Below are 15,554 nucleotides of genomic sequence, written 5' to 3' on the forward strand. Positions count from 1 at the left end.
TCATCGCGGCTTCCTCAAGGACAGCAGGGCAGCTGAGCCCCATGTGCGAGTCATTACGCCAGGGCCATTTGAATACAAAAGACTGGGCTGAGTGGCTCGCTGGAGGGCAGGGAGAGGAGAGGAGAGGGGAGCCAAGCAAGGGGCTGACGGCCGACACCGAGGCCCAGGCCCAGGCTTTCATGTCGGGCCGCCGAGTGGGTCGCCTGGTGGGGGGAACGGGGAGGTCGGGTGGGGGGGGTGGACAAAATAAACACACTGGAGAGGAATAAAACAAACAGAGCAGGAAGTGCATCACAGCTTCATCATGTGAGCGGCTCTCAACGCTAATTCATCATCGCCGCAGCTCTAAGCGACACCCGGGGTAAACACACTCGGCGCACAAGTGTTTATGTGATTTCCTGCCCTGGGTGTGCCAGGGAAACAGGGGGAAGAAAAAAAAAATAGAGAATTAAAAACGATGGGTGGGAGCTAGGGTGGAGAAATGAAAAGGGAGGTTAGTGGGCAGACGGGGACTCCTCAGAAGAGGAGAAATAGGTGGAAAATAGGATGAGACAAGATGATGAGGTGAGGAAAAGAGGAAGACTACAAAGGATGTTTGCATGCATGCATCAAGCGTGTGTCCTGTATGATTGCAAGCATAAGGTCTCGGCTCCGTGCTTCTCTCCCTCAGCAGCTTTGAGAGTTCTTGCTAGGCAGGCAGCCCTGTGCCTTTCTTTCAAGAGAAATGGATGATGTTGAAACAGAAGCCATCCGTTATCTGATATATGAGCTCGTATCAGCGGAGCCTCCCGTGGTAAGCCAGCCTATCTCAGGACTTAGCCTGTCATGTCACTCCATACTCAATATTCATTACCAGAATAGCTGCAGCATTAGTCTCCAGCGCGCCAGCGCACACAAAACAGCTACAGTTTGACCAGAGACGGGTAATCAATGATCAACGGCCCTATCTCAGCATGAGTCGGCCCATACAGACATAATGGAGACTGTTAGGCCCGGGCCATCACTCAAAGCGGCCGTGACACGGCTCTCATCCACTCTGGGAGAGAGTGTGAGTAAAGAGACCGGGGAAGACACTCCCATCCGTCAGTGTCTGTGTTGTGGGTGGATGGTTTCTGTTGTGTCTGTATATGTGTGTGTGTGTGTGTGTGTGTGTGTGTGTGTGTGTGCGTGCATGAGAACCGGGCGTACACGCCTTACCCTGAGTCAAAAATTCCTCCATCTTGTCCTTAAAAGGTTGCAGGTGTTCTTCGGACGACACCTTACACACTTTATCCCTCTCCGTCTCGCACACTGTGGAAATGATAAAAGAAGGGAGAGATAAAAGAAGGATGAGGATAAACATTCTTTGTTTTGACTGGCAGTGTTGCGTGTAAGCAACATGAAAAGCCATTCAAAACTTCCTTAACTGAAAGGAAACAATTTGGAATGGAGGCCAGTTCATACTACGTACTAGGAAAGGAAAAGGAATTAGGTTCTGATAACAAAGTAAGGTGATTTTGAAAGACCTTTTGAAAAACGACATTACCCAAGTGGTAGTCCACAGGTTAATCATTTCAGCAAACATCTCATGGTGTTGTGTTTGATAATCTCAATATTCTTGTATCAATGGAGACAATCACTGTCTAGTTTACATGGTTAAATGGTCGGATGATTTAAATTATCATGGTACAAATTCCAACAAATGGATTCTAAGTACTGAAACATGTTTAGTTCTTGGTAACCAAGAAGTTCTTTGAGGTAAGAGGAACCACTGGGAGAACACAAAGCCCCCATTCATTTCAAAGCTGACATGATAACTCTTTCCCCTCATATATACTTTGGACGGCGACTGAAACAGTAGTACTCCTCTGCAAGCCATCTGGATGATGCTAAGCTAACAGTGCGCATATGCTAATGTGTCCCATCCCATTCACCTGTTTTCCTTTTCCCGCTTGTTGAGTGATGCTCTCCGCTCGAGGACCTCCGAAGAGTCTATGGGGGACGCTTCTGAGTCACGCTTCATCAGAGGCCATGATGGATTAGTGTTTTGCATGCCAAAGAACCCTCATGTGCGCCAACGCTAATTATACTACCATCTGGCCATGATGGGGGTGGCTTTTGACCTACGGCCAGCAAACAGTGAACACAAGGGGAAGGGGCTGGGGTGGCGGGGTGCGTCCTAACCAAACACCCCCCGTGCACCATCGCAATGCCAACATCTGCTCCTGAGCTTATCCTACAGCGGACATGAAAGGTGAGGCGGCCGGGCGGAAGGCATTGGTGTTTCTCATTGTTAAGCTCATTATACAATACAAGATGTATGGCCTCCTGAGAGGATTCGTTTTGCATATCATAAAACTGAAGAATTAATCTACATTACAGAAAAAGATAATATTTGAATGGCTAGGCAGAGGAGAAGCTGGCTTGATTGGTTAAACAGAAGGATATGCGATGAGATGAATTATTTCGCGAATCATGCCGTTTCCATCCATATGTAGAGTCAGCCCTTAACTTCAAAAGAAGCTTAGTCCTCCTCACCTGGGTCTGTACCCAGGGCTATCGGATGGAACAGGCCCACATCCTCAAAGCTGCTCCATGAGCCCGGAGCTGATGGGGGTTTTGGTGTTGGGAGCGTGGCTTTTCGGTGTGTAATCGGATTCCCACACCTCGTTCACACTCCTTGTTGTGTTTAATCCCTGCTATTTCACCTATGACACCTTGGCTAATGCCGGCCTGCCTCCCTCTGATCTCCGAGCTGATGGAGGGCTGTTCAGCCGCAGGGGCCGCGGCAGGGTCCATGTGTTCCAAATGTGGCCGGGGGTCAGAGTTCACCGCACTGTGCTAATTTTGGGTTAGCCCAAACACAGTGACTGGCAAGCTGAACACCCAGACGGGAGCTTATGCCTTACAAAGTCACGTATGCAGTAAAAGGTTATTGCTGTAGTCGAGGACGTTGAGGATGGATAATATAGACCTAGGCCTGTCTTTCTGTCTACATTCCTCTTAGTCAATACGTTTGTCTGTCTCTATTATTATGCTTGCTTTATGCCAGCAGATTTTGCCTGCTGGCATTTATGGTTATGCAATAGCTCTTTTTCACATATGTGTTTGCACTTATATTGTCTACAAGTTGTGGCTGGAGTTTATGATAGAAACAATATCAGCAAGCATCAAACCACAAAAAAACCTCAGAAAATGGATTTGACAGGTGACAAAAAGTGTTTTGGCATCTTTCAGAAGCAGGAATTTCTGGAAAACTGAACCAAATTCACTTTACTCATCATCTGTACGTAGATCCCACTCCTTTAGTGCACCTCTGGGTACAGGGGGGTGGCCACCCTCCAGAAAAAAGATCGATAGAAAGATAGAAGGATAGAATGTTCAATGATTTTATTTTCAAACGAGACAGATAATGATTCTTGAGATGAGGATATGCAAATCTCATCTTGCTTCGCGCTGCCAAGAGGAAGACCTCCGCCATCCAGAATGGCTGGAGTCTGCTCTGTTCCCCCCATCTGCTTCGGGTTAGCATGTCTGACTGAGAGACACATGCTATTTGTTAACCCACTTCTGACATCACTGGCTCATTGCATGAGGTGACAGCGAATGCATTTTGTATCACACAGAGATGTGGAGAAAAGGCCCATACACATTCAACCACAGACTGTGAATTACCACAAGCAATGGCGTGGGTCTCTCACCAGATCCCACCACATTACCATGACTCATTGGGGTAAATTCACCCTCTGATGTTTTATGATATTGGTTTAATATGGCTAAATATCTGTGTCAACAGAGGGATTTGAATACTACGGTGAGTAAGAGCACTCCTTATATCACCGCTCATTGACCGACTTCATCAACCGAAGGGCGACTGGCTTCGATTTCTCTTTAGCTGTTGTGATTGGGCCTGGTGCTGCCTTCAGGGCCCGGACCGAGCCAATGGACAACATTGACCAGAACCAGCGGGTGTCCCAGTTAAATGATTCCAGTAAAGCGGACGGTGTGAAACTGACAGAGATAGAAGGCTATTTTCACCCGATATGTGACTCCTCTGGCAGAGCGTGAGCTTCTCACACAGGGAGCGAGACTACGAGGAGTCCAGTTGTGTTTCTCTATCAGTGCTAAACATCAGAGATGAAGCAGGCCACTAGTGGGGAAGAATGTGTAAATGTAGTCTGCGTGTTACTGTGTGTGTGTGTGTGTGTGTGTGTGTTTGTGTGTGTGTGTGTGTGTGTGTGTGTGTGGCTTACCATTTAAATCCTTTCTTAACTTGCGCAAGTCTCTCTGAAAATCCTCAAACTTCATATGAGAGGCCTGGAAAAGGTCCTGTGGCTCTGGAAGTGGGTAGACACACGTCTCTTTGCCAGCGTCCTGTCACAAACACACACACACACACACACACACACACACACACACACACACACACACACACACACACACACACACACACACACACACAGAGAGAAAGAGAGAGAGAGAAAAAGAGAGAGATGCATGCACACACACGTGCAGACAAAAGGAGACAGAGAGAAAGAGAAATTTAGACATGTTTGCGAGACCTAGTGTTGAAAGATTCAATTAGCTGTGCACTCCCCAGCACATGGGCAGGAACTCGTGCTGTGTAAAGTATGATAAGTTCAATCAGTGGAAGTCTATCCCCAGAGAGCCTGTTGCGTGGTTGATGCTGGCCACAGAGCCTTCGCTGACTTCACCTAATCTGGCTCCACAATGTATTTACAATAGATCTCTTTTGGATCCTCTGCCAGATAGCACATGGAACAAGCTACAGGTCTTCAGAGGCAGGGACCCATTAGTTACTATAGTAAACGAACAGGAGGAAAATAAATATAATATAAAACATGCCATGTTGTTCGCTGAGCCAGAGACGATGATGAAAAACCTGGCGAGATATCTGAGGAGTCCCAGCACGGAAAAAACGAGTGAATCAAATAAACAGGAAGTTTAAACATACTCTACCTCATCAAAGTGCCTGAGATAGTAAGCAACAATGTACGACAGGAGGCTCTGTGTGTTGTCCTAAGAGAGGCAGGGAGAGAGAGAGAGAGAGAGAGAGAGAGAGAGAGAGAAAGAGAGAGGGAGAGAATGAGAGAGTGAGAGAGAGAGAGTGAAAGAGAGAGGGTGAGAGTGAGAGAGAGAGAGAGTAAAAGAGAGAGTATTTAAGCATAGAAAACAAGAGAAAGAATCACTTATTTGAAGAACTCATTGAAAGCGCGCTTCAGACACACAAGGCTACCTCAGACATGTGAGTGCATGGTGAGACTTAAAGCCAGTGATTGCCATCTCCAGTTTTTACTACTACAGTGATTACCACTACTACAGCTACCACATATACTTTAGTGAGTCATCAGCTGTCAGATCTATTACTCCCATGGCTATAGCCCACTCAAATTACTGCCATTATCCATAATCACTGCTGCAGAATAGTCGTTATTATCATTAACACTATCTGTAGTAGAATATGGTAACAGCACTAATGGCTGGAATGGGCTGAGGTCGTAAACTCACACTGCTCTTCACGTCCTTCAGCTTGGGCAGAATGTCCAGAGCGAAGCCGTCTGCCTGCCCTCGACTTCGGTTCCCCCCGTTCATGAAGTTGCCGAAGGCCAAGATTAGGCCGAGCACCTGCATCACGCATGTGCCTGTCTGGAGAGTCTGTGAGGACACAGTTACATTAAATCAGTGTAACACTGCATCATGAATGTCGATACATTCAGTAATAAAAAAAAATTTACAAAAAAAAAAAGATACATCCAAATATAACAAGGGAAGGAAAACATGTTCTGTCATTCATGTTCTGTCATGCATTGAAACTCCCTACTCTATTATATAATTAATGTTGTGATTATGACTATGGTACATATGCATCTGAAAGGGACCCATAGTAGACTTGACTGTTGTCCTCTACTTTAATCCCTCCAATCCATCTCCTTCATTTGCCTCACCTGACAGACCCTCTGCAGGATCTCAACCTTCCTGTGGACGGAGCCCATGCACTCTGAAAACGTGGACTTGAAAAGGATGCAGCAAACCCGCCCGGAGAAATTGGGGATTTGAGAAATCTGGAGCAGAAACCTTCATGACGAAACAGAGAATGAAAAACAGACGACATTGGCTTTTGCCTTCCATTCACAACATCATGTTTCACCAATAGGGTCAACAATAATAGACACAACAGGCAGCGAAAGCTAAAGCTATACAGCTAAACAGCATGCCAGTGCATATGCAAAGCATGTTGAGCGCCTAATCATGATTGCCCATTCTAATCTTCTTAAAAAGGTTGATTTAAAAGCAGTCACCCACTGGTGTTGGGATTGACGAGATTCCCGTCATCTCCCCCGTGATAGAAGAGCTCTGGGGCGATAATGAGATGGGGAAGTGCTCACTGCTCAGAGCGGTAATGAGACCGGGAAGTGCTCACTGCTCAGAGCGGTAATGAGATGGGGAAGAGCTCACTGCTCAGAGCTCAGAGTGGTAATGAGATGGGAAGTGCTCACTGCTCAGGCTTGTCCAGGGGCGTTGGGTCCTCCTTATCTTTGACTGACTTCATGTGCTTCTCTATCTTTTCCATCTCATCTTGCTGGGCTCTCTGGAACAGCAGCAGAGAGAGAGAGAGACAGAGAGAGAGAGAGAGAGAGAGAGAGAGAGAGAGAGAGAGAGAGAGAGAGAGAGAGAGAGAGAGAGAAAGAGAACACAGTTAAAGGACTATAGTGGAGGATGATTCCTGGCCTAGCACTCAAACCACAGTGTGACAATGCTAATGCCTATGCGCAGTGGCTTTAGCATTTTGGAATCGTGTCAAATCATTTTGCATGGCTATTGCTAAACAAAGAATTTAGCTTTATTACCTCATAACAATAAATATCCAGTTATTGTTCTACTTAAATCATAAGCATACCCTCATCCAAGTCTCATTATTTATCATCAAAGATTGTACAATTTACATGTCTAAGGTTTTTAACAGTTACTAAATTACTAAAAAAATGAAGAAACAATTCCTAACATGAAAATGCAAACCATTTGACATTGAAAATTTGTTTGCCAAAATATGGACATTAATGTGCTGTTAAGTTGGAGGAGAACGCCTGAGAATGACATTTCCAGAACACTGAGGAATTTCATAATGGGGAGATAAAGCAGCTATTCAGTCGTGGCATTTTCATCTTTTTTCCAACGCATCTCATCAAGTCCTTTCACAAGTATTCACATTCAAAGCACATTTTAGAGCCGAACGCCATCAACCCTGGACTGAGGCTCAGCTGAGCTCTCAGAGGGTGCTGTTAGGGGATAGACTGAGAATCTTCCAAAAAAGTGTGATAAAATGTCCTGTGGGAACCGGACCCTGTGTGCAAAAACACAATAATAAACTGGGAAAACATTTATGTGTACATATATCAATGATATTGGCGAAAAGACCTAATTCAACTTAAACAGCTCAACTTGGAGGGATCCCGCTCCATGTGTTTCCTTGCAGTCATGGCCTTCAAGGCACAAGTGTGAATCATTAGCCCAGGGCGAAACATTTTACGAGGATTTTTGCCATTACCGGGAACAAATAAGCAACCTTTCTGTTTAAATAAATGAATAGCAATCAAAGCATCAGAAAACTTTGAACTCTGGTAAACTTTCTCATGCCAGAGAGAAAAGGAGTGGGGGGGTCACGAAGCATTCTTCGATTAGAATTTCACTCACTTTGCCATCGGCTGACAGGGGCACACTCTGTTTTTCATTTACGGCACATCAAAAGTGTAAATAGGCCTGATCAAAAGCAGAGGCCTTGCACCGGTTTGACAGTCACATGTATGTATCCCTATTGACACCTACAATGAATGTTTCACTGGGTGAAAAATCAAGATATTCAGATGTGAGTGAGTGAGTTAGTGATCTTAACGTGAACTTTTCTATATGCTCCCATAGAAGCATTGTGTAATCTTGGTTTAGGGGTTGAGTATATGGGAACTGCACCCCTAATTAATGAAGCTCTCGAGTGTCTGCATGCAGAGGAAGAGAGTGGGACCCCAACCCACACAGGCACCACCCTGCGCACTGTGGTTTTGGGGTTGCTGGGAGAGGGGAGAGGGATGGGAGAGGGAGGGAAGAGATGGAAGTATAGAGTGGTGGTGGCGGCGAAAGGGGGGGGCGGGGGTCACCATTATGTGTACTGTGGTTATGGGCAAGAAAGCCGGAGACAGAGCGGAGTCTCACACACAAAAGAGAAAGAACGAAATGTCTCAACTTAACAACAGCCCCTAGGCTATGACTGCAAGGAGGGGAGGGAGAGAGAATGAAGGAAGGAAGGCAACAACAGCTGTTGATCTCCTGGTTATGGCCCATATCAGCAGACCAAACCTGATACTCTCCCGTCACCGACTGTTTTGGTCATGATCAATGGCATTAATGTGATCCCGTGCCTCACCAAAACTATTCAGCCCTTCAACTCAACTATTTCCTCCACACACAAAAAAGAAATGTCACTGTGGGTAAACTTAGGAAAGCATGGCGTGCTAATTCCTGATGATATCTGGATGGTATAATGATACGTGGGAAGGACGGGATTTTTTTCCACTGGATATTTTCCACTGGATTGAGACAGATTTGGCGTCAGGCTGGCTTGATGAAAATGCATAGCAGAGGCAACCTACCTTTGTCTCCTGGTTACGGGTGTGTGCCACACTAACAGTAAGATTTATGAGCAACACTAAAGCATTACCATAATCTTATTTCACAATCGGGACATATTTGGTTGAAGGCAGCAGTAACACCCAGACAAAATTTGCTCTTTTGATCATCATCCACGTACTAAAGTTGGACCCGTGGATTCCATTGAAAGATTAATTGCAGACTGGCCAATATTTATATGATCATTCAGAGATCAAAGACAAGACCACAATCCTTCAGCAACTACAGAATGGGTGATTGTGAAATAGTGAGCATAATATAACATTACATGCAAAACACACAAGTATGTATATTTCCATGTCCTTGTCTACTAGGAACCCCAACATCATTAAAATACATGTTGTGAGCAGTGGTGAGATGCCTGTCTCTCTCCCAGAGAGCCCTGGAAGAACCCGCTCTCCACAGCTTCCCTCACACATTCCAGCAGGGGTTTGTGGTTTGCCTGTTTGTTTTGGTATTTAATGCACATTTCCCTCTCTCTCCCCCTCTTTTTTGCTCTCTCTCTCTCTCTCTCTCTCTCTCTCTCTCTCTCTCTCTCTCTCTCTCTCTCCTTCTCTCTCTCTCTCTCTGTCTTGTAAGAGACAATATTTTGTTCTGGGTCCAGACACTGGAGAGAACACTGAACAGAACCTCCAAAATCGCCTGGGCCAACATTAGCAAATAAGGTTTTGCAAAAATGTTTGAGGATGATATAAAGGGTGCAAAACTCGGCAAATGTCAGTGGATCCGTAACGTTTGATATGTAACATATGCTTACGTTTTCATAGAGGGCGTGTAGGGTCTCAAGGTCCACCACTGTGTTGTCCATGTTGAGGATAGCTGTTGGGAGACAGAGAGAGAAACTCAGCAGGCTCCTTACGTCACAAGGTGCTGGGGATGGATGAGTCGAAACAGACACGGACCACAATGATGCCGCTGCCAAGCCCATTAGCCCCAACACGCCTCCACAAAGACAACAACAACCGGCAACAACTGCAGCAACAAAGGGAGGAAAAAGTGACATTGACAACAAGCAACAACAAAAACAAATCTGGAAAAGATTGCTGTGAAAACATTAGTACAGACTGAACACTGAACTGGTCGTGTCTTCATTTAGTTTTGGGAAAGATGGGACTTTTTAGGAGACAAATCCCCTTAAAGTAAAAGGCACAAATATAGCACAGTATTGGCCTCAAGTAGAGTAAGTGAGTAAGAGTAAGTTACACTGTGATAAAGGGCCAAAAATGTCATTTTATGTCAAACAGTACTAATTTTAGCTGAAGCAGAGCAATGTTCCAATAGCATTTCATTGGTAATGTAATTTTTCACATTATGGATAGGGTAAGCTTTGTGAAACTGTTTGTCCTTCTAATATGCGGCGTGGTTAAAAGGCATTTTGGCTTGGCTAGATCTGAGTACACACACATTTAGGAAATAAGAAAATTGATTACTGGCTAGTTTTGGAAACCGCAGGAGAAATAAGCAAAATGTCAAACTTTGGCATGTTATGGTTCAAGACTGAAAATAGCTTTCAAGCGATCGCATCGGATATTTAAACCATCTCTCTGGACACCCAATGACTGCACCAACAACAGGATCAGCAACGCAAATTCAGACCCTTGGCTTCTCTACAATGTAACATAGTTAGACTTTACCTGCCATCCTCATGTCATTGTCTTCATAACAATGCGAGGCTGTTACACTCAACGCCCAAAAGAAAAACAAATGACATTTCTCTGACGCTCAGATGCAGTCTAGAATAATCCGTCAGGGCACAAAAGGCCCTGTGTTTGAATTCCTGACGTCCCCCTTTTTGTGTCTGTGTGAGGACCTGGCGCCCAGAGGAGTTATTCTCTCAAAGCCAAATGTTTAAACACAAACACAGGAGACAGCCTTGCTTGCTTAACGAGAGAGGTGCAATGTTACACGGCTGCACAGAGCTCTGCCTATCATTAGGCCCATGTCCACAGCCTTGGGCTGGCGAGAGACACTCATGTTTGGGCTCACAAAGAATCAGACGTGTATGCGGGATATCGCACGTCAAACATAACAAAAAAAAACCTCAAAACTTGAAAGGAGCCAAGGGGAATCAGTAATGCTCCAAGATACTTCAAGCACAAGGTCACTATTTAGGAGAAAGGACTGAGGAGCCTCTGTGACAGAAAATCAAGTCCTTCCTGATAGCAATGAGCATCAATGCAGTACAAGACCTCTTCCCATCTACAGTGAAACTAATTCATTTCAAATGCAAATTAGCGAGGCGTGATTTAATTTGTACCAACAATGTTACAACTAATGCTTGCGTAATAGTGCTCAGTCAAAGCCAAGGACAAATTACAGCTTAGCTTGTCTACTGAGTATTTGGTAATAATTGCCATACTGTTTGTCAGGTCATGAAAGCAAAATCAATAATTCATTCCTGACACAGTAATGTGTCACACGTGGTCAAACTGTTAAAATCACTGGTGAGTCGGAAATTATTTCCTCTGTATGATTTGAGAATAATTTGATTATTATATAAATTACTTTTACAACCCTGATCATAGGTTGTGATCTTAAAAATGAATTATTTTGTGACAGTGGCTCTTACAACTTTTCCTTCCCTGATTTTCACAGAAAAAATGAGTGTGAGTGTATTTGAGCGAATAAATAAAGAGAGAGAGAGGGAGAGAGAGAGACTGAAATCCTGAAATTTAAGTAGAATAGCAAAACAAACTGAGTGATGGTACTATGCGTCATCCTTTGATGATGGCGATGTGAAACACGCACAAACACTTACCAAAAGGAGAAACACTGAAGGCACATATCAAAGACTTGTCAGAAAGCCTATTTGTGGAAGAAAGGCTTCGCTTGGGTTACCAATACAAATGTCTGACTTACACGGCAAAGTGTTTAAACATCAGGAAATCATGAGAACCAGCTGAGAAGATCGAAGTGCCAGTCAAGTGTTACACAGTTCAAACCGCCAGGAAAGATGCAGTTACTGCCCTGGTCTTCAGGTGTGTGTTTGAGGGATCTAAGTGGAGGGGCCATGTATGCCTACGGGCTTTTCCACGTTTGCCTTTCCACAGGGCTCAGTATGCCTCAGGCAAGGAGAGCTCATGCCCTTGGCTGAGTTGAAGTCTCTACGCTGGTGAACTAACATCCTTAGATGAGATGGAAGTGGGGTTGCTGGTTGCAGTTATCGTGGTACAGAATTTCAACCACTTAACTTTACCTACATTCAAGGCAGCAACCCCTAAAATAAACCCCACTAACCGAAACACTGCACTGCTTACGTTCAAAATGAGAATATTGGGACACTGCCTTCAACATTGATGTACAGCCTCTTTGAATTGTGTTCTTTTGTTTAGAGTAAAAACAGCTATTTCAGGTCACACAAAGTTTGCTGACTGTTAAAGTAACTCAATCTGACATGGGGTTCGTCCTCAAACTGGGCTGGTTTCAGCTGAACCTTGAGGTGCATTCATCCTCTGCGCCGAGTCCACCAGGAGCTCTGCAGCAGAACTCCATATCCCTCCATATCCCTCTCGGAAATCTCTGGCCACACAATGAAAAATGGACTTTGGGATCCTCCGTCAGGTTAGCGCTCAAGAAAACAAATCAAAACACACTTCCCTCCCCACCCCACCCCAGACCCCACCTCTCCAGTGACCCTCATCCTTCTCTCTCTGCCTGGGCCTCTGTCATGAGCAGGAATGCGTGCATGATGGGGCAAATTGCAGCGCTAGAAGAGACGCTTGGATGTTTCTCCTGTGGTTTCGTCTTGCCAGAGAAGTCAGACTGCCGGTGTCCCCCGAGAGCTGAACCTTGGTCAGCCGAGACAAGGCACCGCGCATAATGGCTGTAGGAGGTGCATCTGGTGGAGCACGACGGTGGCCAGCACTAACGCTGCTCATCGAGCCGGCGCTGCAGTTTTGGTTTGTTGATCAAATTAAGCCGTGATGGTGGTGGTGGTGCACGCAAAGGCCAGCGGGATCCAGAGATTCCTTCTCTCTTTTTTACGACTCTTCCAAGGGGGAAAAACAGCAGAGCGCTCGTTTTTACGACTCGCTCGTTGCTTTGGAAGTGACCTTTCGAAACAAGAAATTGGACTGCTGTGCAAATGCAAGCTCTCTGTGGTGTGTCTCATGTTTTCATGATATTCAGAAAGAGAGAAATCCCTCAACTTGGGGAGACAGGCCTCTATTTCCTCTCCATCTTTTTGCTTCCCTTCTCCCCCTTTTCCCCCCCTCAGCCCCCCGCCCCCCACCCCCCCTCCCCACCTCTCATTTGCTCTGCTTTGTCCTCCTCTTTTCCGAACTTCCTCATTCCCAGTTGCAGATGCAAATCGGCCCGTGCTCACGCTCATTTGGTTCTCGTTATCAGAGCTCAGAGCGGGGCTGGAGATTTGACAGAGAAGGAATGACTCCATATCATCGTTTTCAGATTTGTGCTCCTGACTAGGCCCAGCTCTCCCTGCCAGCGTCCCCGGCTCCTGCCAGCACTGGCGCCTGCCTCAGTGACGAGCTCTCAGAAGAGTTGGAGGAAGTCTGCAGAATTCAGAGCGAGAGAGTCTGTGCGCAACAAACGGTCATAAATAATGTACTTGTACTGGGGAAGAACAAGAGGAAAACAAAAACTGAAATCGGCTCTGCAGTTTTTTTCAACGTTAATCGTCTTACATTACAGAATCAATAAATCAATGCCACAATGCCGCTCACGATCTCACTAATTGCACTCTTTGAAAAACCCTTTATGGTTCAATAACAAATAAAATTCCCAAAACTCAAGGCTTACAATTTCATCTGTGTACTTTGGACTTGGGTGTATTAGCCTGTATGTACACTTCTGTAATATATTCCACGCGGCCTACCCACCAACTTTGCCCTGTTTCTCCATACCTTATAATCACAAGAATGACTAGCACGGCACGATGAAAGAAAAGACTAATATTTAAAGCATGTGAAGAGAAGGGGATGGCTTCATTTCCTCCTCGGAGCAGGGGATGAACAGGCAAGGCAAGAGCGAGCAGAAGAGCATTCGTCTCCAGGAGTGTGACTCAAACGTGGATCTCATAACGAATGTTTAGACACGCCGGTGAAGAATGGAGAGAAGTGCAATCAGGAGATGATAACACACAGAGGATGTGTTCTAATTACCTCCCCAGTGTTTCCACTTTAAACTGTGGAGGGGGAGACAGGAGGGGAGGGGAGCAAACGAGGGGGGGGGGTGGGGGGGGGCGAGACAGACAGAGACAGGAGGAGGCCTAAAAGTTACCTTCCTAACTCAAACCTGTTGGTGACCTCCTCCCCCGGTCCACCTCCCCAGCCCTTACTCAACGCCACTGGATTACTGCTGCCCTGCTGTACTTTCAAACAAGCACAGAGAAATTAAGCGCAGAAATAATAAGCCACGGACAGAAAGGATGGTGTGTGTGTGTGTGTGTGTGTGTCTTGTAGCCTTTCCCATGCTGATTGTTTCATATACAGATGGGATAGAGAAAAAGGGCAAACCTAAGATCTCAACTTGATGAAATGATTGTCCTAAGGGCTTTGAGCACTATCTTGATTGATTGTGGTATGTTCAGATACACACACATACAAACTCACGGTCACATGTGAACATTCATATGCACGTATACACACACACACACACACACACACACACACACACACACACACACACACACACACACACACACACACACACACACACACACACACACACACACACACACACACACACACACACACACACACACACACACACACACACAGGACTACACACATGAGAACTAGAGGATGAATGGTTTAGAAGTAGAGCTTGGGGACCGATGCGTATACAATGATTTATGGGAGAAGGACGTATGTTGGACGTTTCTGCCGTTGCTCATCCAGACTGACTGACTCCCTCTCTGATCTCCAGGAGCCGTCAGGATGGAGACAGTGGTGATTGGAGTACACACACACACACACACACACACACACACACACACACACACACACACACACAAACACAGACACACAGTGAATGATCTACCAGTAGGAAGTCTTTTAGACCCAATACTGAATGACTGGGAATACAAACTAAAAAGTCAGTGCATAAAACTGACAAGGGAAGAAACGAGATGAAAAGAAAGGATGGATTAGAGAAGGTCAGGAGTGCAGTGCTCAGTGTGGAGCAGCAGAGGAGAAGAGGAGAGGAGGAGAAGACTAGAGGAGTGGAGTGCTCAGTGAGGAGCAGCAGAGGAGAAGAGGAGGTGGAGGAGTGGAGGAGTGGAGTGCTCAGTGTGGAGCAGGAGAGGAGAGGAGGAGTGGAGGAGTGGAGGAGTGGAGTGCTCAGTATGGAACAACAAAGGAGGAGTGGAGAAGAGGAGTGGAGGAGTGGAGTGCTCAGTGAGGAGCAGCAGAGGAGAAGAGGAGTGGAGGAGTCGAGGAGTGGAGTGCTCAGTGTGGAGCAGCAGAGGAGAGGAGGAGTGGAGGAGTGGAGTGCTCAGTGAGGAGCAGCAGAGGAGAAGAGGAGTGGAGGAGTCGAGGAGTGGAGTGCTCAGTGTGGAGCAGCAGAGGAGAGGAGGAGTGGAGGAGTGGAGGAGTGGAGTGCTCAGTGAGGAGCAGCAGAGGAGAAGAGGACAAGAGGAGTAGAGGAGTGGAGTGCTCAGTGAGGAGCAGGAGAGGAGAGGAGGAGTGGAAAAGTGGAGGAGTGGAGTGCTCAGTGAGGAGCAGCAGAGGAGAGGAGGAGGGGAGGAGGTGGAGGAGTGGAGGAGTGGAGTGCTCAGTGAGTAGCAGCAGAGGAGAAGAGGAGAGGAGGAGAAGACTAGAGGAGTGGAGTGCTCAGTGTGGAACAGCAGAGGAGAAGAGGAGTGGACGAGTGGAGGAGTGGAGGAGTGGAGCGCTCAGTGAGGAGCAGCAGAGGAG

At 46.1% G+C, this 15,554-nt stretch overlaps 1 protein-coding gene across 1 annotated transcript in view; it reads right to left on the bottom strand.

The window, feature by feature from the left end:
* Positions 1-15,554, bottom strand: part of fmn2a (formin 2a) — a gene marked incomplete at both ends in the record, with an annotated part of 41,277 nt that overhangs the window by 6,347 nt on the left and 19,376 nt on the right. Inside the window, 7 exons of the mRNA XM_080849159.1 lie at positions 1,198-1,290; positions 4,233-4,353; positions 4,960-5,019; positions 5,509-5,655; positions 5,946-6,075; positions 6,498-6,589; positions 9,437-9,498. Coding sequence (XP_080705285.1) covers positions 1,198-1,290; positions 4,233-4,353; positions 4,960-5,019; positions 5,509-5,655; positions 5,946-6,075; positions 6,498-6,589; positions 9,437-9,498 — 705 coding nt within the window. The remainder of the gene's footprint in view (positions 1-1,197; positions 1,291-4,232; positions 4,354-4,959; positions 5,020-5,508; positions 5,656-5,945; positions 6,076-6,497; positions 6,590-9,436; positions 9,499-15,554) is intronic.

The sequence above is a fragment of the Sprattus sprattus genome, assembly GCF_963457725.1.
Source record: "Sprattus sprattus genome assembly, chromosome: 12".
In the NCBI taxonomy this organism is placed as follows: Eukaryota; Metazoa; Chordata; class Actinopteri; order Clupeiformes; family Clupeidae; genus Sprattus; species Sprattus sprattus.